The sequence below is a fragment of the Anser anser genome (genome assembly GCF_964211835.1).
Source record: "Anser anser genome assembly, chromosome: 12".
Taxonomy (NCBI): Eukaryota; Metazoa; Chordata; class Aves; order Anseriformes; family Anatidae; genus Anser; species Anser anser.
The window spans coordinates 9,800,085-9,825,089 of NC_139733.1; the positions used below are offsets into that span (position 1 = coordinate 9,800,085).

The 25,005-nt window shown below is 39.5% G+C and overlaps 1 protein-coding gene across 6 annotated transcripts in view; it reads left to right on the forward strand.

Annotated features, from left to right (window-relative positions):
- The window catches only part of PRKCD (protein kinase C delta), a 68,937-nt gene that overhangs the window by 32,673 nt on the left and 11,259 nt on the right, over positions 1-25,005 (forward strand). For 4 of the 6 annotated variants that reach the window (XM_083796345.1, XM_083796350.1, XM_083796348.1 and 1 more), the window contains exons 2-9: positions 5,980-6,119; positions 9,514-9,713; positions 12,486-12,546; positions 21,718-21,874; positions 22,535-22,566; positions 23,228-23,313; positions 24,007-24,136; positions 24,792-24,892. In XM_083796345.1, the coding sequence (XP_083652471.1) occupies positions 6,005-6,119; positions 9,514-9,713; positions 12,486-12,546; positions 21,718-21,874; positions 22,535-22,566; positions 23,228-23,313; positions 24,007-24,136; positions 24,792-24,892 (882 nt within the window). In that variant the 5' untranslated portion in view covers positions 5,980-6,004. Of the gene's footprint in view, positions 1-4,539; positions 4,753-5,979; positions 6,120-9,513; positions 9,714-12,485; positions 12,547-21,717; positions 21,875-22,534; positions 22,567-23,227; positions 23,314-24,006; positions 24,137-24,791; positions 24,893-25,005 lie in introns of all 6 variants that reach the window. The other 2 variants (XM_083796346.1, XM_083796347.1) reach the window with 2 other exon arrangements.

Genomic DNA, 25,005 nt, shown 5'->3' on the forward strand with positions numbered 1-25,005 from the left:
AATCTGTCAAATTAGTAACTGAAGTAAATAAAACTTTCCATAAGAGATAGTTGTAACCTGAGTGGCTAAACCTGAATAACAAGTGGCTGAACCCAAATAAGAGCGGGGGTGATGCTGATGCAGGGGCCGTAGCTTTGGTTGCTTCTCCTTTTCCTGCAGGGATGCACATGCAGCATGTGAGGTCAGCCCTGTGTGTTGGAGACTGCTCTTCAAACCCTCTGTCGATGTTAAGTTTTGAAAGCAGTACCTGCAGGTAATGTTTTTTGCAGTCTCTGGCATCTGTGAGCGTTCAGCTTCACGACGTGTAGTGACGCAGCGTTTGCTGTGAGTACCTTTCTCCGCCTTTAGCTGAATGGCAGCAATGCAACAGTCTGCAGTCCTTAGGGAAGTCCAGCTGATAAAGAGTGCTGCAGTGTATCTTCTTGACAAGGCTGCTAACAGCAAATATAATAAACCTTTTTTAAACTGGCTTCCTTTTTAGACTGACTTCTTCCCACTGAACACCAAATAGAAGCCAGGGCTTGCAACAGAACCTCCTAAAATTCTCTGTAGAATAGTTGCAAGTCTGCAACTTAAGCAGTGATTACCATCATTGTTACTTTGGTCCAGTGATACGTCCTACAGCACCATTACTGTTTCTCCTCTCTTGCAGATGGGATTTTGATCGGCTCAAAGAATACCTGTGAAGGGGGAGGTATTCAAGCACTGTAGCCAGCCTGCTTCCTATGAGTTATTCTTTAATGTAAGCAAAAAGCAGCATAAAAGGGAATGATAAAAGCATAAACATGCACGTTAGTGCTATGCACAGATGAAGGATGTTAATCCCATGTCCAGCATCTCTACTTGCAGCCCTTCCTGTGTTATCATCCTGACAGTACAAGCACCTTTGTAGGAAGTACACAAAGAGGAGGCAGGTTCTTCACCATGTTTTTGAAAGTGCTGTGGGGGAAAGGAAAGTCAGCCAATAGTTCATTGCTGTCTTTCTAGAACCTTTTGTCCATTGCCAGAATGGAGGATAGGAAACTCATGTGTAAAAAAAGATGCTTGCTAGTTGGAAATAATTCATATTTTTGCATCTTAAAAAGGAAAAAAAAAAAAAAGTATTGGTGCATATTTTCAGGGATGACCACCCATCAGTCACTGATTCTGGCTGCTGGTGTTGGTGTTCTCCAAAACATTTTTGTGTCCTCAGAAGTGGTCACAGTGAGGAACTGAGCAGAAAGCAGACGTTTTTTGCCATCTGGAGCGTTTTTGTGAGACAGCAGGGAAAAGACATGGCTCTGTGCTGCTTTACATCCATTTACTAAGTCAGAACTTGATTGCTTTTCAGACTACTACAAGGAAATCAGAGAGGAGTTATCTCCTTTGCTTTTCTCTTGGACGTACAGACCTGTATTGGTGATGGAGCAGCCTGTTCTCTCTTTGGGCCTTTCAGTTTTCATTCCCTTCGATGTTCTGTTCTTGGCCTCTGTCGGTGTTTCCTCCTCCACTGCTTTGATGTTACTTCCTGCTCCGTGCAGAAGTCACAACTGCCTCTTTGTTTCTGGATTGTGTTTGAGGTGACTGGTCCTCACTATTTACAACAAGGAAGAGTTGTAGCAACAAAGGACTCTGACAAGTAACGCCTTCAGCTGCAGCGTGAGTCCCCAGTTGTCGTTGTGCACTGTTGGAAGGAGAGAAACTGTAGAATTTACCCTTTGTCCCTTGTGTCTCTGTGGAGAAGATTGTTACTGTAATATGAAATTTGTGCTAGCAAATATTGTGAAAATTATCCTTGGAGTTTTTTGAGATTGAATTTATCCAGAAGATTTCCTTAAAACTAAGCATTACAATCAAGTGAAAACTAAACGTTTGTTCGCCCAGCAGATGTTGGCATTGAGGGGAAGGTGTTTCATTTTTTTCAGTATCTCTCCATGCTTACTATAGTCAATGGTAACATGATTGATTTTCTTTTGATATTAAGAACAGTCAAAAGCTTCCAATTGTAAAGCTTCATGGAAGTTACTGTGGATTTTACAGAATCTACTCCAGATGGTGTTGAACACAGCTTTAGCTTGCAGTAGGGTGTGTCGGGGATCCTTGAGGAAAGGAATATTGTGCTGGACAGCATCAGAGAGCGCACAATCAGGGTGGCCATCTCAGTGTACTGCATACAAAACAATGCTACTAAAGCATTCTTTCCCCTATTTTTTTTCTCAGCTTGTAGATAACTTTGAAACTGTTTGATATACTGAACCTGTAGTTTGGAGTTGCAGTACTTTTGGAGTTTGCATCTCAGTTTTTCCACTATTTGATTTTAATAATATCACACCCTTTAGGGAAAGTAGTTTGGCTTTAATACTTTTAGCAGCAATACAGGTCATATGAGTAGATTGTAAAATCTCCATGTCCTAGCTGTTGTTTTATAGCAGTTCAGATCTTGACAGATACAGCTCTTAAAACTAGAGTCAACACTTTTTCAGTCGCTTCGGAAATAGTCGAGGAGACCTGAGGTGCTTGTGTCTAAAATGCAGTGAACAAAATGCATGTATTGCTCTGGATGTTTTTGCTTTTCAAATGTGACAAAAGTTTGGATGAGCACATTCTGCAGGGATTTTGAGAAACTTTGTTGAATTAAAGTGAATCTCTGTGTCTGGAGCTTTGCTGCCAAAAACAGTTTTAGTGAGGTATGTTTTTGTTTTTTCACAGCAGTACAGCCAGGACATGTCAACTGCAGTATTTTAGCATAGACAGGGATTGGAAAATGTACCTGAGGAGCAAATCCAAGCCCTCCTTTCTCACTTAACCTCCCTGCATCACAGTACAGTCTATCATATATGGTGAGATTTTACATGAGACCACTGAACATCTCTACTTTTCTGAAAAAAGCAGAATGTGTAAGGATAGAGAAACTTGGCAGGAACAGGTAGTTTGTTATGTGAAACTAAGTTGTTGAGATTTTTCTGTTAAATGGAAAGGTAATTTCTAGTTTTCTTCATAGCAACTTTGAACTGAGCTCATCATCAGAAATTCCTGGGGTTTGGTGTTTTGTCTTAACTCCTTTAATTGCTTGTGTTTAGTACTGCATTTCTGAGTGAGAATTTGAGATTGCACGGAAGCCAAGCACTGTGAAGCTAAAACAAATAACCATAGTCAAAACTGAAAAACAGCTTTTGAGAAGCAGAGTAGAAAATGTGGCCTTCAAAGTAGATTTTGTATTAGGCCACCAGAAATGAGGAAGATTGTGTGATTATATAAAGTCCATGTGCTTTTGCTACCCCTTTCTATTGTATCTGTATATTTGCTGTTGAAGTAAATGTCAAATGACAAGCCTTGTGTTCCGTTTCAGGACTGCTGTTAGTTTGAGTCAATTTGAGTGAAATCAGTGCAATTGTTAGTTTAGCGTTGTCGATGCCTTCCAATTTTTTGTTAGTGTCATTCCAGACTTACTGGAAATTGTGGTTTCTAGCTGGGCTTTTCCTTCCAACCTGAATTATCCTGCAGTCCTGTGATTCTGTCAAATAAAATTTCCTGTGGGAGCTGCACGCTGACCTACCCAGCTTGTTTCTACCTATGGCCTAACTGGGTCTTAAAGCTGTTTCCCCAGAGGTAAAAGATTATGAAATCTGGCTTCTTTTGCGTCTGCATTGAGTAGTAACTTTTTGTTATCCAGTATTGGCAAGTCACATAGCTAGTCACTTGAGGGTAGTTCTGAGTGTAGTAAGCATGAGGTCTCTCAAGCAGTTAAAATATGTTCCTCGTTAAAGCTCTTGATGAGCATTGTTGCATTTGTCAAAGGGAGGTATCTGATGGTATTTGTTAATTTTTACAGAAGCTATTTTCTCTCTTTGTGGGGTCATCTCGATCCCCAATCTCATCAACTGGTGTTCCAAGCTATTTTAACCAGTGGATTAGTGTGGAAGGGTTGTTGTTTTACTGAAAGTATGGATATCAGGCTGTGGGAATGTGAATTATAGTGGTGGCTCTTAGTTGCTCAGTGGGAAGAGCAGCAGTGCCAAGTAATCCTAAACCTGCTTTCTAACTTTGTCTTACCCTACAGAAGAGAAGGTAGGGAACCAGTCAGTTAATTAAAAACAGCTCAATAAATGTTAGAAAATAGTAAGAGTTTTTTTCCTTTTTTTGAGAATGGTTTCCACAAAGGGAGATTCTGCATGATGTGGAGATAATGGTGTTAGGAGCTATATTTTGTTTTGCTCCAAAAACCGATTTCACAGTCTTATCTAAATGACTGGTCTGGGCCTTAAAAGATATGAGAAGGATGTTAATTGCTTCTCAGGTTGATGTTTTATATAAACATTTAAAAAATAAAAAATACAAGCATATGCAGTATTGCTTGAACTGCTCTTCCTAGTGCTGGTTAACAATCTACAGATAAAAGGCCAGCTCAGCCCCTTTTTTTTCTTTCCTGTAATCTCTTCCTATTACCTTGCTAACTTTTCTCCTAATCGCACCTGTTCGTTCTCTGATTGCGCTTAACGTTCCTTGCTAGCAAATGACTCTTTTCTCTTACCTTTTGAATACCTCATTTTTGCTTCGCAGAACAAGTATTGACATACGAGCTACAGAGCCTAGCTGTATTGCTGAACATGCTGCAAGCTGTGAACTGAAATCTGCTCTGAGTTCAGGAGCTCTTGAGAACGAGGGAAGACCAGTGAAACACCAGTTGCTGACTTAGAAATTGCAGGATTCTTGCGTCTTGGGTTAAACCAAGTGACACTGTACTGCTGTAGTTTTTCCTACTCCTTTTGTCTGGTATGTGTTCCCACCTTCAAAAAAGGCTATTTTCAAAGTTTGGGGTCTCACAGTTTGAATCAGTAGCTCTGTGATGTGTCCTAGGAGTAGTACAGCACCACCTGAAAGCAACGCAGGGAGTTGTGTGTTGTTATTTGGTTTGGTTTGGTGGTATTCTCTGGAAGGTACATCGCTTTCCACATTAAGTGTCTAAGTGGAAAAAAAGTAGCATGAACTCATGATGTACGAACCAATTACTCAGCGTGTTAATGTTGACCAAGTAGTTATATGCAGTGCAATTACCTGATCATGCTTAAGAACATGTTACCCTTACTGTACAGCTAGTAGTGCTTTTTGCTGCAGTGTCCAGAAGTTATGTGTATAGTTCAATAGTTTCTTGGATAATCTTTATAAATAAAATTAACAAGGGCATTTCTTTTGTGATTTGATTGGCAATTGAAGCATCTAGGTATTCTGAAGCTTTTTGAGGTTGTGTAGGAACTGAAAAATAAAACCTTATACACCCAAAGGAAAAAAAAAAAGTGTATATATATATAAAAACAGTTTTAAGAGATAAATTTTGTTTGTGTTTGTGGCACCTTGCATTATGGGAGAGATTGGGAAAGGGATGTGTGGAACAGACAAAACCATTCTTCCTCACTTTTTGTTTCCCAACCCAGCCCTTGGTCCAGTCATGATGGTTTGTGTTTTTTTTTTTTAAACATTTATACAATGTAGCTTTAAGTTCCAACATACCGAATGATACTTAAATATACACATTCTATGATACAAATGGCTCAAAAACCTAGTTTTTTATAGTAACAAAACTCCATAATTAAAAATCAAAGGATCATCAATGTGTTAAGAAATGCATGCAGTTTGTCCGCTTGAGTTCTAATCTGTCTCTTAGTTTGGGAACTACTTCTTTAATAAGAGTGTCCATGTAACCGTGTCTGTTAATGAGTAGGGTCTCAGCCAATTAAAAACTGAGGAAGGTCTAAGTCAAAGGTATAAATACTACTTATTTTTAACAGGATACAGTTAAAAGTGGGTCTTAAGTTCAGTCTTTGATCAAACGTGTTTTTTGTTTCAATGCATGCCAGTTTTACTTAAGCTTATGATCTCAAAAGCAAATTTAAGACTTGCAGACTTCAGTGGATGGGTTGTGTTGGTTATGATGGCTGAGAACTGTGTATTGCTTTCTCCTGTGTCTCAGACCAAGTCTTTTATTCTATTCTTTCCACATAGGTGTGCATCAGCATTGCTGTGAACAATGGCCCCCTTCTTAAGGATATCTTTCAACTCGTTTGAGCTGGGACCTGTGCAGAATCAAGGGGAGCAACTACAGCCTTTCTGTGCTATTAAGATGAAGGAGGCATTGACTACAGGTGAGGTTACAAAGGGTGATGCTTTTCTGAGTATGAATAAACTGTTGAGAAATACTGCAATCCCTCTTAGGCTGTGAGTAGTAACGAGTGCTGCTGTTCCTGTCACACCAAGCACTTCAACACGGGCTTTTCTTTCAGAATGCAAGAAATAACAATGACTGTTGTTTCTACCCCCTACATAAAATTAGGCTTCTTAATTAGAACTTTCTTGTCCAGCAGCAAGAGTGCTCAGCACTTGGTAGAACGAAGTCCAAGCTTTCTTGTCTCCCGCTTCACCACCAACACATAACTATTCACAAAACACGTGGTGAAGCAGCTGAAACAGTTAAAATGTCACTTTTGCACAAGTTAAGGTGCATCGCGAGTTTTGTATGATGTAGGTTTGCAAATGTTAAATAAAGCATTGTTCTCTCCAGTCCTGCAAGAAGCAGACTGCACTCACAAGTGCTCTGCAAGGAAGATAGTTGTGGAGTGCCATGAAAAGGGATCTGAGCCGCAACAGGTTGAAGAATACCCTCCTCAAGCACAGAGCAGTACACTGTTTGTATTGACTTAGAGGATGGGTATATTAATGAGAAACATAATTGGTTACAATAGTAACTGAGGCATTTTGGCAGAATTATTTGCTTGGAATGACTTGCACCCAAGGTCTTGTTAGCACCTCCGTATTCATCAGGCCCTAAGTCTTTGAAGACCACTTCTTCACAGAATCTGGTCAAAAGGTTTGTAATAGATTCAGACATTTACCTAAAATATGTCACTGTAGCCAAACAGGATGAGAGAAGAGCCTAGGAATTGCTGTACAGGGTCGGACAGGGCCTTTTAAATCCTGCCTTATGTCTTTAGGGCTTCACAAAATGCCAAAGAATGCAGAAAAGGGGTGAATTTTCTTCTTCCTCACAACATGATTGAGCTATCTCCTTTTTGTTTAGATAAAGGCTCCAAAGCAGCTGTTTCTTTGTGTGTTGGGAGAGCCTCTAAAGAAATGGTGCTCAAAGTGTTGTTCCTGTTGGAATGTATGGAGAGGTGGAAGTGGTCTAAATAAATCCCCTTTAAAATTTTGCAGCTTATGTCTCCTGACAAGTGTAATCATCCCACCATTTCTCTTCTCTGCTTGCATGTATCATTGAAGCACTGAAAAGTGGGGGAGAAGGGTGCCGTGTACCTGAGTGGTGACTGACTGGGGAAGGGAGGCGCTCAGGAAAAGAAATTGATGCATCCATTATCAGTTTGACAAGATCTGGAATAATAACTTCAGTTCGATTTGCATGCTGAAGCATGATTGAGGAAAAGCTTATCATATAAAAAGAAAATAATTTGCCTAATGATTAGGCATTAAGCCAATTTGCAAACGTGTCAAGTATTTTGAAGCCACCAGTGTTAACAGAGAAATAAAGGATGCCTGCATTCAGAAGGGGTAGGAGAAGTGTTTTTAAAGGCTGTTCTTTTCTGAGATTGAAGTGTTCATTTTCAGTCAGATGTTGTGATCCATGACAAGTCTTGATTAGTATGATTTTAATTACAAAAGCAGCGTGGTCAGGCTGGAAATTGTTGCCAGTAATTCAGGCAACTTCTTTTAGTTCTATGTGAGGTAAGAACATGTATAGTAACTGCTCAAAACAGATCTTAATTGGGATATGAGAATAGGGAGACTTCTGTGGATGGACTGAAATAGTTCTCGCCTCTAAAAATCCAACAAAAAGTATTAGCAACATGTCTGTAAACTGCTGCTGCTTCTGCAAACTGTGAATTACTGTCAAAGGTTCTGCAAATAGCTGCAATTTTTCATGTTCCCAAGGATGATGGCTGAAGTGTGCCTTTATGATAAGTAGGTTTAGATCACTAAGAATTTTTTTGGTGTGTTTTTTTTTGTTTGTTCTCTGTCTGCAAAGTTCCCCAATTTCCAGATAAAAGCTTTTGACTGAGTAGAGGAGGAATGGTCAAGTTTTCTGTGAAATGGTGGAGGTCCTCAGGTGGCTGTTTGTGAGCATTTTAGAATGCCTTTTGGCAAGCAGAGTTGGGTGTGCTTGTGAAAGTTGTAATTTGTAATGCTGTTGTTGGCAGGCATTCCCTAATAAAGAAGTAAAAGGGTGCTACTTGTTACTCTCATTTGGATAGCGCAGCACAATTGAGCAAAGGGTATTGAGCAAGTTACTACTGAATGAATGCAGACTTTGCCTTGAGTTTCCAGGAAGTTTTGCTTTTTTTTAATAAGATGCATCTAATTCTTCCCTCATTGAAGTGAATGAAAATTTGATTGCATTTTAGGAGGCATATCACACTGCAGCTTGTTGAAGAAGGGTCAAGCTATTTAATCTGCTTTGTTACTGCCTTGATATCATAAGAACAGGTTACACACTTATGAAGAAAAAAATGGATCATTCAGAGCTGGAGAGGAATTTAGAAAGCACTTTCATTGCAGCAAATAATTTTGATAAGTAGCAGAAATTGTACAGAATGTACAAAATGATATTCGGTTACCTGCGTACAAATGGGGAGTAATAGGCTCGGGAGTAAATCAGAGCAACGGTGAGGAGGTGGCATCGCGTACCAGAGTCAGAGTGAAAAACTGGATGTGGTTGCTTGGGAGGCTGTATCATTTTGGGTGTGTTGATGGGACTACTGAGAGACTCGGGTCAGGAAATAGGCTGAAGCTTGTTATAGATAGGGACAGAAAACAGCTGATTGGTGCACTAAGGTAAAGATAGGAAGAAATTACGTTAACTGGTAGCAAGAGAGATAGAAATTGTATATTAGAAAAATCATAATCTAGCTAATAAGAATAGTGTGGCATAGTGTGGCATTATAAGACTTGAAGGAAAGAGTCTGTAGAGATGTTCTTACGGGAAACTAGGTAAGTGTTAGGTGGAAAAAAATTTATTTTGAGGTTCTTTCAGTCTTTTCCTTATTCTTTAGGAATGCAGGGTCTGCATGTGCTAGAGAAGACTGATAAAGCCTTGTAATACCATTTAAAAAGTGGCAAACATGGCAGAGAGAGTGCAATGTCAATGAAGTGACTTGCTTATGAATAGAAGTGACATGTTGGGATAACTTGGGTGTGGATTAATGAAATGTGAAACTTTTCATCTCTCAGCCACTAGTATCAATTTAAACTTAAGTCAACCTAAGATCTGTCTTAATTTATCTTCTAGCAGCAGGTATTCAGTATGATCAGATGGCCCGTGATGGAGATTGATGCCAAAAAGCAGACATGCAAATATTCCCTGTCAAGATGCAAATAACTAAACCCACTTCTGAATTCCATAACGGGATTTGTCCCTCCTGGTCTCTTGGGCTGCACATTAACACCTTCACTGCCTTTGCATGCCCTGTTTGTCAGGGTGAACTTTGCCTTTTGATTTTACAATTTTCTCTTATTTTGTGTGGCTTTCAGAGAGAGGAAAAACTTTGGTTCAGAAGAAACCCACTATGTATCCAGAATGGAAATCAACTTTTGATGCCCACATTTATGAAGGACGCGTGATTCAGATTGTTCTCATGAAAGCAGCAGAAGAGCCATTATCTGAAGTGACTGTAGGTGTGTCAGTCCTGGCAGAGCGGTGCAAGAAAGGCAACGGCAAAGCAGAGTTCTGGGTAAGGGAAAAGTTTAATTTCTTAAACCTGCCGACCTGGTTATGCTTCTTTCAAGCTGAACAGAGACCTTATGCCTGTGAGTGTTCAAGCTCTTTAGCATGTGTGGCAGGAGTTTGTAAGACAATTAATTTAGCGATGTACAATCAAAGTTCAAGAAACTGACCATAAAATCAATGGCTTTGGTATCTGAAATACTGATGTAAGTCACGCTGAGAGCCTATTTCAAAAAGCTTAATAGTCATTGCAGCAATTAGCAAATGTTTAAATTGGATCTGATCGTTGTGATTCATCCAAAGGTGAAGAAAAGTGAAGCTGATTCCAAGGCATTTCAGTTTAGAATTCCTATTTTACAAATTTATTTTTACAGAAAATTTTACTTGGGTTAATGCTGCTGAAATGGGCATTTTTTAATCCCCACTCTGTTTTAATCATATCTTATCTGTCAAAGTACATAAACCCAAAGAACAACTGCTAAATAATTGTGTGTGAATGTCTTTCAATTACTACCATAAACATCAAATAAAAAGGAATTTAAAAACATATTTTCTATTTTTCATTGAGAGGAGTAAGTGACAGGAAGGATCAAAACCCTGAACCAAGAAATCTGAAACATTAAACATAAAAATTCATTCATTCAGTTGATGTGTTGCAATGATTTCTCAATGAATTAAGGTTTTAATGATATGTCTTTTATAAAATCCTATTCTCTAGCTTCTTTATTGATTTTCAGGCGAAACTGAATAGGCTTAAATAAACACAATTGTTTTGGGGGGATGAAGTTGTTCAGACCCTTGTGAGAGCATTGTGAAAGTGTGACGAGGCATTAATGTCCCACAGAATTGTATCAAATTTTGAAGCAACTCTAATTAGTGGCCTGAATAGATAACATTTCTCAAAATGCAGAAATAAGACTCAGAGAGGAATATCTGGATATCTCATGATTTGGGTGAGAGCTGTCTAGCTGGGTGGTTAGGTGCTATAGTATTGCCCAACATCCAGTTGTACATAAAGCTGTACTCCAGACACTTTGCACAAAAAGTACATGTATTTGGTACTACAGGAACTGACAAATTCTGTATTTGGAGTATGGGTAATGCAAAGGTAATATTTGCTAAATACAAGCAGGTGTCCTTAAAATCTCATGTGTAGTCTCATATTCAAAGCCTTTTGGACTGGGGTGTTGCTGAATTTGCCCAGAACACTTCAGGAGACTTTTTTGTTGGTCGAGCTAAAGCAGGATCAGCAGGTAGCAACAGGTAGACAACTTGACGAGTCATCTTGCTCACACAATCGACAATGCTGGTCCCCACTTGGAAGGGGATGGATATGTGAATGGTATCTCTTCCTGAATGCTAGGTGGGAGTTTCAGAGGGGGAGAGGGAGTACCCAGTTATTGCTTCACATAGTATGGAAATACTTCTTTAAAAACAAAACAAACAAACAAACAAGACCTATTCTCTTTCAAGTCCATTTTTGCTGTAAGTAGCAAGATCTTGCTCTGAGTATGTGCAAGTCTAACTCAGCAAGCAGATTTTGGGGGGTGGGGAGACGAAAACTTAAAGGGACGTTTAATATTGAAGGTGCTTACAGATTTGGCTGGGTCAGTAATATCTCACTATTTTGTGCTCAACTGTTACATTCTGAAACTGTACAAGTTTTTTCCCACCTTAACTTGAATTCTGGGATGAGCAATTAGTCAGAGGAATGGTTAAAACTAAAAGTGATCAGTTTTAGTCTAGCCAGTTCAGTGTTTTGAAATCCTCTGCGTGTTACCCACAGAGCAGGTACCATATAGTCACCGTCAGCATTAAACTTCCTCCTAAACAAGCTCAGTCATGGCTTGGACCTACCATCATGCCCAGAAGAGGTATCAGTTCACTTTTCATAGCCTGTAAGGTTGGTTTTGTGTACAGAGAGAAAGTCATTAGTAGCTGTTAACTGAAGTCTTTGCTTTCTGTAAACTTTGTCAGGCAAATGTTTCTGAGTGTCAGACAGTGCCTTAAAATGAAATAAATAAATAACCTAGGCAGTATCCCACTAGGGCAGTGAGATTTATGGAGATATATCTATTTTAATTTTTCTTGTTTTTTCCAAGTTGCATTCACCAATTTGTTATTAACCCAGTGGTACTTTGCTCTTTGCTAAAGTGAAGACTGAATCAGTCTTTCAAACTTAATAGCTTCCTACCTTGTAGGAAGGCAGCAGGTTAAGCATTAGTGGTTGCTCTCTGAGCCCAGGAACTGGCTTAAAAGGCATTTCTTTTTGCTGTAGGGAGCTTTGTAATGATGCTGGTCTGTAGGACATTCCAGAGAAACCATGTGTAATAGTCTGGTGGGAAAACAAAATAAATTTTGATACCACCGCTATTTTTATGATGATAGGCAACGGTATTTAGTATGTCTGTGGTTTTGTTGTCAATAAACACACACGGCATTGTATAGACTTTAAAAACTAAGTTCCTGTGCAAATTGAATTTATGAAAAGTAAAAATAGGTGCTGACAAACGTCTTTGCAGAAAAGGGAAAGGAACATGCAAAAACAATGTGAACTTGGACTGCAATGAACTTTTGGGTAGACATCAAAGCAATGCAGCATACTAGCAAAAACAATAGAATAAAAGCACCTGGTTCAGCTGCAGCAGTGAGATATAGAAGAGGATTGTAATCCAATAGTTACTGAATATTACACTTTGATTCCCTAGAAAGAGCTGTGTAAATTCCTGAGAGTTTCAGTTAGCCACATGCTTCACTGTTGGTATCTTTCTTTCCACAGCTTGATCTACAACCTCAGGGAAAGGTGCTGATGGCTGTGCAGTATTTTTTAGAAGATGCAGGTAATGTCAAATTTGTTTTCAGTTGCTTTTGTAAAACATGGAGTGTCGCTTACAAAAAAAATATCTGTTGTGCTGGGTAGAATATTCTAATGTTGTTAATTTGTTTTGTAGGGTTTTTGTTTTGTGGAGTCATAGGGGCTGCATTTTTTAATTTCTAAATGCCTTCATACTCTGTATTCCTGTTGCGTTCAGCCATTTTGGGGTCGTTAGTATGTCTGTCCTCATGTTTTGATGTAATAGAAAAGTATAGTAAGACCCTAAATAGGCATAAATAAGTTAATTTTCTTGTTCTGATTTATGTGGTAAACTTTTGTGGATTGGGGAAATAAGCCTGAGTTTCCTGAGATTCAGTTGTGCTATTTGTTAATCGTGGAAACCAATTGTAGCAATGAGTGAATGGTTAAATGTTAAAATGCAAATCTAGTCAATGTTCTGCCATATCAGTTTAAAAAGCGAACAAGCTGTACGTGATAGAAAAGCTACACACGCTGTTTGGAAAAGAAACTATGAGGTAAGAGGAGATGGTTAATTATGAGAGGGAAAGCTTTAGGTACACTAACAAAAACAAATATTTTAGCAGAGATTTGTGTAATTTTCCTAAAGGAAATGATGTAAACCTCACAACTTGCTTAACTAGTGGTTAAAACTTTCCTATGCTAGAAATGACAAAACCATTATTTCTTGGGAATTAAACTGCTCTGACATTTCAGCTTATCAGTCTTACATGGTTTTATACTGTGTTTATAAAACATAAGTAGAAAGAGTAAGCAGTAAGTCTAAAAGCATTGTTTGTGGGTTTTGTTGGTGGTGGGTTTTTTGTTTTCTGGTTTTTTTTTTTTTTTCCATATGTATACAGGGAACATAGTTCTACTCTCATAGAACAGCAAATTGTGGAGGTTTTTTTGTACCATATGTGCAATCTGTGTAAAAGCTACTGGAAAAGCTGCTAAAGATAGAATGTGATATGCAGTAAATGACATTTCAGAGCTGACATTTTAGCTTTGCAATGGCAAAAAAAAAAAAACAGCCATTACTTTGGTCTCCTTTATGAAAAGTTAACTCTTTAAAGCTAAGTGGAGTGAATCTGAAGAGCCCATAAGTAAAAGTAAGTCTCCTAAAGCTTAGAAGCTCTCTGATTATGCACCAGTAGTATTCTGGCTTGTATTCAAACTGTTATGAACCATGATGTTAGAAAACTTTCGTCTTGGACTTCATCATGGATTTCCCATGCACGGCACTATGCATGCACTGAGGATTTCTCGGTTTAGTAAGACATACAGAAATGGACTTGTCCAGGAAGCTTAAATGTTTCTCAACTGAAAGTGCACAAAAACAACTTCATTTTTTTTCAGTTGCTCATTTAATAAATCTGAAGCTTATTTGCTTTTTTCCATACAGATATAAAAAACAGTAGAGGCAGAGTAAGTGAAAACCTTCTGTAATTTGCCATCAGATGCTAGGAAGAACAGCTAATTTGTGCTATAAGTACTAAAATAATTGTACTTAGTTATTTGTCAGAATAAATTTAAAATAGATACAATGCTCTTTCAAATGCTTGTCATTGCCTTTATTATTAGGCATTGCAGATGGCAGTGGATGAAGTGTAAATACTGAACAGATCTGTAAATCATCCAATCATACTTTAATTGGCAAGTTGAAATTCATGTGCTAATGTTCCTGTTCGATCTTCTATTTTGCAAGAACTTCCTATTTACCTTCCATTTTACAGGCAGTTACTGACCACTAACTTTTTCATAACCAAACCATTGAGGCAGTGGAGACTCCTTTTCAAGATATAGCTATACAACTACATTTTGTGAAGGAAAGTCGTTCAACCTGACACTTGGAATGCTCGCATCAAACATCAGTACACTGTAACACACTAACAGTCCTCAAAATCACAGACTTCCCTTGTGCCACTATATACTTGCTAAATTGGAAAACATTGCAGTGATTTTGGCTCATCGTTGCACTGCTTTAAATGTTTTCTGTAGTTAAATTAGCTGTTACCAGTACTAGAGCGGAGAAGTTTGTTAGTGCATTACAAGGATGTTTGTGTTGACTTCCATTCTTCACATTGCTAAAACCCTTAGTTAATAGTTGAAAGCTCAGAGACTGTTCACATTCCTTCCTGTGTACATACCATTTGGTTTTCTCTCTGACGTGCCTTTCCATACAGAACTGGATGGTAGAGTGTCTAAAATACTAAAAAAGGCTTGTTCTGAAAGTGGTATTTCAGTTGTTCCCTAGTGAAGGTATTGCTAGCAGCAGTGTCTTTGAGTTACAGGTGGTAGCTTTCGTTTGAAAAACTCCAAGCACTTTGCAAAAGTGACTAATTCTTTCTTTGGCTTGCTTTGCAGATGAAAGCTTTTGATTTCCAACCCTTCCTTCTAAGTAGAACACATTCTGCCACCTTTAGAGAAAACTGCTTTTCTTTGCTTCAGTAGTAGGCAGTAGTGTTGAGAAGTAAGCATGTTACTGCTCCGTTACCAGATTTACTGTTAGAGAATAATTTTCTTCGAATTAGCTGGTACTGAGGTCTGCTCCATGGTGGGCTACACTGAGCCATTTCATTTCTATGTTCCCTTTGCCTACTGGAGCCTGGTCGGCTACTTTAGAGGCACATATGAAAAGTTTTCCCAGTTTTAGATGCATTTTTCTTTCTAGACTTTGTAAAACAGGGACTGCTGAGCCCCCTGACTTAGAGCTGTTGAAGAATTTATTTTGCCTCCTGTCCTGTGGTCTGAAAATAAGCTTGTGCTGGAAATCAAAGCTTGTCTTCTGATGTGTGAAATACGAGAACAGGATGTTGACCCCCACTTTCATTTCAGAATACTGTTTTCTTTCTGCCCCTCGTTCTCTTGCTGTAGCATTGAAAATAGCTTATAATTCTGGAAGGCAGCTTTAGCTTTAATAGGTGGAAGTTGCAGTGCGTTTAATGCTTTGCTTGATCGTTGTTTATTTAAATGTAGTTAATGACCTTACCGAGTAAGAAAACCCAGGATCACCGAGGTGGCTTACTGTACTACCGAGTGTCTCCCTGTGTTAGCAGCCTCAGAGGTTTTGGAAATACGCTTTTTTGTCTTGCTTTTGAATTCTGAATTACTGTTTTCCTGGCTTCAGCTTCCTGGAGAAAGGGTTAGTGAATTCTTTCCTTCAAATGCTATCAGGTGGATCAGATTTGCATGGGAACCTTTGATACCTGAAGTATGCGACTTCTGGGAGAGGATTATGAACCGGAAAGCTGCAAATATTTTGAATATGTTTTTCTTTGTGTCTGTTGTGATGAGTGATGGGCGAGTGTAAGATCTGAGAATTTTTCTGAGATATTTGAAAAATAATGCACAGATTCTCTGATAGCACGGTCTGCATATCCTACGGGTCTAGATTCAGATATAAAGCAGGTTTCTGTGTGGTTGAGGCATGTTAGGGAAGAGTTGTCATGTTATCGATAAGATATTATGAGGGCTAAAAAGCCAGAAGTGATCCCTCATAGATGGAAGTGGAGAAGTTGATATGATTTAATCATTTAACTGAGAAAACACTATTTCTAAAACGTGGTAGATGTGATGGTTATTCAGTGGCACCTTGCATCTGCTTAATCTGCATCTAGAAGTGTGATTGCACAAATTTAATAAAAATGTCTTCCGGCTTAATTTTTTCTTTTCAAGGAAATAAAACATTCAAAGATAAAGTAATTTAATAAACGCAAAGTTGGTGGTGTATTTGGTTGGGAAGGTAGGTAATGTGTTGTGTAGAGCTGAGGAAATGATATAATATCTGTGTTCATAAGAAATTTGACTTAGATGCTGGTTCTTTTTTTTAAGGCTATTTTTTCTGTACCTTTGTAATTTAAAAAGGGGAAAAAGAAAAAAAGGTGTTTTCCAGTTAATTCCCTGTTTTACCACAAGAAATGAGATAATATCTCAGGTATCTGTGTATATATATCACAGATATATTCTCAGGTATCAGAACTGTTAACTAAAACACTTGAAATTAAAGCAAAAAAAAAAAAAAAGGAAAAGAAAAGAACACCACACACTGTACAACTGGGCACAGACTGCGCTCGGACTGCGCTAGTGCAGCAACTCTGCAGATGGTGTGAGCGCTACAAAGAGCGTAGCCTGGACCCAGGATTTTCTTCTCCTGGATTGAAAGGCGAGCCTTATTCAAAGTCTGTTCTGTTTTAGCTCTTTTCGGAAAGACCGCTGGCTTCATTCATGCCCATGACACAGTAGGTCGGTGTGGTGAGGCGCTAAAGGCAGCTGCAGAGCAGTGCACCTCAGCGCTTTGCTAAGCACTGGTCAAAGCGGCGCGGGCCCAGCGCGTGTCCGTGGGTGTCCCGGTCTGCACGCAGAGCAGAGCCCAGCACGCGTCTTAGTGCAGCAGAAATGCCCCAACTCTTACATGTATCGTGTGTGCCTTTGTAACGGGTGCAACAAAGGATTCATAACAGTGGTTTTGAGACCACGTTAAAACTTCTAGTGTTAGCTCCTGGGTTGGGAGAGGTAACGTGAAATTTTGTGCCAGCTTTGAGAGCAAATGGCTTGTGCAGGATCAGGTCGTTGGTATTGCTGCTTCCATGTCAGAAGCTCAAAATCCACAGGTATTGAGAAAGGGGGAGATGGCTTAAAAAGAGAGATATACACAGCAATACTAATACCTTGTGTATAATAACGAAACTTGAAGATTGCACAACCCAAAATGATTTAGCAAAGCAAATTCATGTCAAAGAAACGTAGACTTTTGGGAAACTTGTACTTCTGTAAATGTTTTTCTGTACAGATCTGTAAAGCAGTCCTTTCCTCGACCAGGTTAAAGAGCAGTTCTCTTCTGAGATAGTTCATACCAGGAAGGTTTCCCTTGTGAGAAATAAGCTTTTCTTTTTAATGATTGCTCTGTGAGATTAATATTTTTCTTGACCTGAAGGGCACGCTTAACTTTCAAACTAAGCCAAGTGCAAGGCAGTAGACCTGCAGAAAAAGACATTGAACAGAAATGTCGGTAAGGTTTATAATTTATGGTAAAGTTTCTGGCAAATCTCTTTCAACTCGATCAGCCATTTAGCTCAGGAAATGTTTTGCCCATCCCTGTTTGAAGCAAAGTCCCAGTTCTCAGTTTCTGACAGTAGCACTGTTATCTGTTCTCTATTCAGCTTATAAACAAAACCAAAAAAATGAGCAAGTTAAAATGAAAAATGAACTCTGAAGATGGTAAATATTTTTCTATTCCTTCTTTTTAAATCTCTAGTAGGGTTATTCTGGAGGTTGTTTTCTTTTGTCCTTGAACTTGAGAGGTTGAACTGAGACAACTTGACATCTCGCCTTGAGGTTTATTACAGTTCGGCTGAGTCCTAGCGATGTTGTTTTAGGTAGCTCAGTAAATGCTTCTCAGACTTCGCTTCGCACATTACGTTACTGGCTGAAAGGACTGCAAAATAGTCTGAAGGGCTGGCGCTGCAGTTGTGTATACAGGGGTATGGTTATAGCACTTCTGGAGAACTGCAGCGTTAGTTCACAGGTGTGCTTAATGATTTCTTAATGAATATCCGTCCCAAAGGAGTGTCGGGTCCTTTTGTCAGATCAGCTGCAAGTTCTGAGGAGGATCCTTGAAATATATGAACAGCGTGTCAGTGATAAATATTAACCATAGCTCTCAACAGAGGAAATAGAGGATGTTTAATGGTGTGTGCTGGGTTCAAAATGATTAATTTTGGGTTCAGGCTGCTGCTACAGAGGTCACCAGGATTTTAGTTGCTGATTCAGCTGTTTTGTCCGAGACGGTTTCTGACTGTGTGCTGGCCCAGCACAACCGTTTTGTCTGTGTGAGTCCTGGCTGGAGGGGAGCAAAGGCTGTCCCTCTGCGTTTCTTCCTCTCTCTCACCATCTACACCCTGCTGTTGGAAAATTCACTTCCTCGCAATTGTCAATTCTCTCTGCATCTCTAAAATAAAGCCTCTGTTCCCTAGCTGAGTCCGTTCTTGGCTGAACTTCTGAAAAATTTCTGGAGCAGTACACATTAAATGGTAACTTGCTAAACATACTCATAGCAAATAGAAATGAACTATACTATCGTTTCAGAGCCATCTTGGGTTCAGATACACATGACCTGCAGCTGCTGTCCAAACCTCTCAGTTTCTTCAGAAGCGTACAAAAATGTTTTCAGCTATGCTTTGATATATTGGTTGATTTTGGCAAAGGTATTTAATAACGCAGCTGCTTGTGAAGACTGTGTGTTCTCACATGCAGATTTTGAAGTTTTGCTGTGCTTTTTTGTTATTTTTCACAGTCAAAGTATGCTTAAGGAAAACATTTATTTTCCCACTTTTTTTCTTTGCACAAAGAAAGTAAGTGATGCAGCCTAGTTTACTAATTATCCTTTAAAAATGGATGTCAGTCTAATAGATTTCTACTAAGTTCAGTATCAGTTTTCAAGACGGGATAGAAACACCATGTTTCCCGTATGGTTTCTCGTACCCTGATCGGAAGTGTTGTCTGGGAACTTTGCACGCAATATCAGCAATGCTAAATTGCTGTGTTATCAACACAAGGTGAAGCTTTATCCTGTTGACCTGGTGAATCCTGTTTGTTTCTCATTCAACACTTCGATTTCAGACGTTGGGAAGATTTTTGTCCCTAATCTGTTCCATCACAGGGTACCTTAGAATACACGTGAAAAAACACACCTTTCTCTGCTTTGTTGCTGTTGCTGATGGAATCCCCCTTCTGAAGACATCCTTTCCATGGAGCAGGCAATATGAAGTTCTACCAGCTCTCGACATCATTTTCCTCGCGCACCCATTTCAGCGTGTGGTTTTCCTGAAGCATTTGAGGGACGGTGGGTGAGGCCTGTGTATTTGCTCAGCAGGGTTTAACAGAAAGATAGTGCTGTTGGCAGACATCGACGAACTGAAGTACAGCAGTTGATGGGAGTTTTTGCTGGGTGAACTCAGTAGCGTGTTTGAACAGCAGAAATGAATCCTGTTCCTGGAGGGGAAGTGGTGTACGTAGTGTCAGGGTGTCATTATGAACTTTTCAGGGCAAGACAGGGTGGGGTTTTCTTTGAACCAGATGGTCAGTTTCTCAGAAAAGAACATTAATACCTGGTGGTAAAACCCTCTATTGATCTTCCTTTGCAGTAAAATGCTCAGTCTCAGTCTCAGGGGAGACCTCATCGCTCTCTACAGGTACCTTAAAGGAGGCTGTAGCGAGGTGGGGGTTGGTCTATTCTCCCATGTGCCTGGTGACAGGATGAGGGGGAATGGGCTAAAGTTGTGCCAGGGAAGGTTTAGGTTGGATGTTAGGAAGAACTTCTTTACCGAAAGGGTTGTTAGGCATTGGAATGGGCTGCCCAGGGAGGTGGTGGAGTCGCCATCCCTGGAGGTCTTTAAGAGACGTTTAGGTGTAGCCCTTAGTGATATGGTTCAGTGGAGGACTTGTTAGTGTTAGGGCAGAGGTTGGACTAGATGATCTTGGAGGTCTCTTCCAACCTAGACGATTCTGTGATTCTGATTCTGTGTGATTCTGTGATTCTGTCTTTCCTCAATCCCTGAACTGACTTTGCCCTTTCTTTTCTAAGACGGCAAATGCTGCTGCAGGCTGATGAATTAGCTCAGGAGACTCAAAATGGTATCGAATGATATATTGTGCTCCAGGTTCAGCGGTCTGTTGGAATAGCAACAGTGGCAGCCAGCTGATAAAATGATGAAGAACAAGCACAGCTAGCAACAAGAAAAACAGGGCTCCTGGGTAACTTTGCAGTAAATGCAGGCATTGTGGTTAATGTGACTTGGCAAAGGAATCTCTTTCTATCAATATAGAAAGCAAAGTGCTGACTGATATTGATGCCAGGCAGCAATGCCACGGAGCAAATCTAAACCAATTGTGTTGGCAGTGGGAAAAGTACTTCTAAGGCTCTCTTCTTACTCCATCGCCGTGGAAGCTCTCACCCTGCAAGCTTTGCAGCACCTGCAGCCTGTGAACCATGTCCACGTTGTTCCAGGTTATGACCCTAAGCTGCTGACGAGAGCCGATGTGGTTAGCAGTCCATTTGCTTCCATTGTAGACTCAAGCTTTTTTTTTTTTTTCCCTGCCGGATGGGGATTGTCCCTCATCAGCTCTTCTCTATCTGAAAGAAATATGCCCTACAGTTAAATTACCAGTAATCCCAGTCTTGTTTGATGCACCTTTAAGTGGTTATTTCCATTACAAACTCCTCCTGTTGTTTTCAAAATGTGTAAGTAAAACTACAGAGTCTTGAGTTACGGCTGAAAGATTGTGATGTAAGAGACTCATTTTTGGAAGAGAAACTCAGAAGCTTCCTTGGAAATTAGTGGAAATAACTAGAACCCATAGTGAAGGGCCTATATTGAGCCAGTTGGACTCAGATCCTTAAAAGTTCATGTGTTTTTTTGTTTTTTTTTTTTTTCTTGGGTAATACTACACTGTATGTAGTATAGTACTATATGCTACTGTATATCTCCAGCATATACTGTTGTTACTAGAGTATTTATAGTACTATATACTTATAATCCTGTGGTGGCTGGCAGGGAGAGGAATGAGACTGGGATGTGTTGACAGACATAGCATCAAGACTTGTCATGAGTTAGCATAATGGGAATATCTAATAGAAAATTTCATTTATCCTCACTGTGTAATGATCTTGGAGGCCAGAAGAAACTCATCATTCTGTCAAAATGGAACGGTCATATGGCCCAGTGCTGACTCAAGGTCAGGTGCAGGAGGGCATGCAGAGCATGAAGAGGTTTCTACTGATGGAGAAGACCTCCTGCTTCCAATAAAACATAATTTATCTTGTGCATAAATCATAAAGTAGCAAAGCTTACAATTTTTCAAGAAACATCTGTAGTTGTCATTTCTCTAGCAAGGCTGTACTACTTTTCCTGATTCTTCCTCTCAGCTTGTTGGCTGAAGGCTTCCTCTGAATGAGCAGGAGTGGGAACTGCCTGCAAACAAGAACATGGAGACCCCTTAGGAGCCAGCGCATTTGTGTGCTCTGCCCTTGTTGGACTGACAGTCTGCAAGGACGCGTGGAATAGAGACATGAGCTGGAAACAGAAAAACAAACTGAAGGTTTTGGGGAAGCATGTATTAGTCTTTGTCATAACTTCAAGAGTTAAAAGTATGCCTTGTCTTCGTTCCTCCCCCTTAGATTGCAAACAGTCGATGAGGGAAGAAGAGGGAACAGTAACTATGAACAGGAGAGGAGCTATCAAGCAAGCGAAAATCCACTACATCAAAAATCATGAATTTATTGCTACCTTCTTTGGACAACCCACATTTTGCTCTGTCTGCAAAGACTTTGTATGGTAAGAAGGAAGTGTTAAGCTTCCCCCACCCCCAAAGGATTAGTAATTGTAAAATTCGCTTCAGGTGTATTGAAACAAAACATGACGTGTAAATTCATCCGTGGTATGAGAGAGATGGAAATAATTTATTTACTATGAGTATTGTTATGCTTCAGAGCTATAGTCGTCTCTTTCACATTAAAAAATAGATCTGAAATAACTGGCAAAAATTCCATCAGCATCACAAGTGAAATTTGGCCTGTAAGCAACAGCAGCTCTTTCACGAAAGAGTGAGATGGGTGGAACTGACAAAATAGTGCTCAAACTTTGAGATGTGAGGTGGCTGACAGCAGAGTAAAGGCCCATCAAGAGCAAGAAGCTGGGTCCCTTTCATAGGAAGGCTGTTTTTATAGTAAGTCAGATCAGGACTTCCCATGTAATTGAAACTTTGTCTTTTCGGGGTTTTCCTCCTAATGTGATGGTTTTTCAGAACATTCTACCTTTTCTTATAAGCCTTGCCTTCCTAAGACAGAGGATTCTGAATACCACAAATTAGATCAGTTTCTTAATTGGAACAAATATTTATGTAGGCAAAGACTATGTTTGTTGACATGGTAAAAATAAAATAAAAACTTTCATTCTAGCAAGCTTATACGATTTCCCATATCATTTGTTTTTCAGGGGACTCAACAAGCAGGGATACAAATGTAGACGTAAGTTGATTTTTGCCTTTTTCTTGTATGACCTTCTGCATTATTTTATAGATCTAGTATTCACTATTGAAAAATCTGTGAATGTGCGTGGCACAGTGCATGATCACCATGTTTGTTAGTAGATGTGAAACATAAATTTTGCGTGATAACTTAAGGCTTTCTAGTTGTGATTCCTACCTGAAATTTTAGTGTCAAGATTTAGACTTAGCTATTCTTCTCATGTGTGTAATGCATTTGAAAAGTTGCAGTCATATATGACAGCAGCTTTTGTGAAACCTTTTCTAAAATGAATTACAGTTATTGATGGGTTTTACAGCAAAATTCAAAAGCACTTTTTAACTTAGCATATATCTCGCTGCAGTATTCCAAACAGCAGGGGAGGCATCAAAGAGGATCAAAAGCAGAATATTGTCCTCTTATTATCAAATGCTGACAGCATTGCTAAGTGGAGGCAGATTTAGTGTAGAAATAGAGGTTATGATAACAGAGAATGGGGGGAAACAGCTTTAAGAAGATCATCATCTTGATAGAAATTATTTTGATGTGTATGCTATGGTGGAAAGGAGCGTGTTTCTCACATTGTGCTAAGAAATGCAAACACTTCATCCTATGTACGTATTATCTGAAGAAATCCTTTTTTTTTCTTATGCATGTCTTGAAGAATGCAATGCTGCTATTCATAAGAAATGTATTGATAAAATCATCGGGAGGTGTACTGGTACTGCAGCCAACAGCAGGGACACAATGGTAAGAGCTGGAACAGTGTATTTAGAGTGTAACTAAATACTCTTGAACTAACAAAACCTGTAGAAACAGCCAAGTCCATTTTGGGAGCTACTTGGCTGCACAACTAAGCTACTGTCTTCTCTTTATGATTACATGGAATGTGTAGTGGAGGAAACTTTTAAGCAAAAAATGTGCTTAAAAGCCCTGCAAGAAGGTGGGTAGTGTTGCTTGATTGTTTCTTTCCCTGATAGATGAAGGATGAATTTTTCTCTTGGATATGTTTTGTGTGTGGTGTGTTGCTACACCTAGAGGCGCATCGTGAGGGTGAAATGACATCTCTTCCTGATGTTCTGTGTGCATTTCACAGGGACTCTCCTATCCTTCATCAGTGTACTACAACATCGATTTCACTCTTGTCAGGACCCTAAAACCTCACACAGTTGTCTCAAATATTTTTAAACTCCAAGCGGTTTATGCATGTAGCTTCACGTTCACTGCTAATGTGGTGAGATGTAAAGAGATGCTGCTAAAAGCACAGTTTTGTTCAGTTACTGTCCAGTTAGGGTGGGATGTGTACCCACCTTCTTACTTGCAGTATGTTAAGGCTGGAGTATTGAGGATTAAATTGTTGTAGCTTTGTAATATCCAAGCTATTTTCTGTAAGAAGCTGGTCCTGTTTTGGGTGAAGTGGCTCACCCCTCTCCCTGCCAACAGTTTCAGAAGGAACGTTTCAACATCGACATGCCTCACCGCTTCAAAGTTTACAACTACATGAGCCCTACCTTCTGCGACCACTGTGGCAGCCTGCTCTGGGGGCTGGTCAAACAAGGACTCAAATGTGAAGGTATGGAGGCAGAGGGAAGGCAGCTCGGACCTCTTCCTGCTTTTCCAGCATGGTCTCTTTCTCTCTGCCCCCCACTAGAGATTAGCTATTGCTACACACGGTGCATTTGTATATGTGTTTTACAGAATGAGATTTATCTCATCCATGTGTTGTTTAAACACTCTCTTTTAGTAGAGAGAAAACTAGGCACTTGGCTCATGTAACCACTCAGCCAAGGTGAGCTGCTCATGCAGTCAGAAAACCTGGTAGAAGTATCATCTTGCATACAATTGAAATTACTTCTGGGAATAGGTGAAATTTGGTGAGTCTGACTCAAGGTAGCACCTAAAAGTGTCTTTAAAGTGTTCGTGGTAAATGCCATTTTTATAATTCTACCACAAAAATGCAAGATGATCTTTTCTTAAGATTTTGGTTAAGAGGATCTTTTGAAAAGATTTTGAGAAGAAAAAAAAACAATTGCAACTTCTTCCTTTTGAACAGATTTTTGTAGTCTTCATTGGCTTAAAGACTGAAATTACAACTTCATTAAGAACCATAAATCAGTGTCTAATCTGGGCTTGCTATAATGTTTATGAACTGCACAGCAGAACAGCCATTTTGTTGTAATGTTGGCCAGTATTTTCCTGATGCTTGTGTAACTGTACATTTCTTTTAGAATGTGGGATGAATGTGCATCATAAGTGTCAAAAGAAGGTGGCAAATTTGTGTGGAATAAACCAGAAGTTGCTAGCTGAAGCTTTAAATCAAGTTAGCCAGGTATGCTTTACTGCTGTTTGTCATGCAATTTGGTTTCAGAGCTTTTTATTTTTACTTCCCTTTCACATGTCACTTTTATGGGGAATGGAAATTTGGCCCTGAGGCAATGGAAA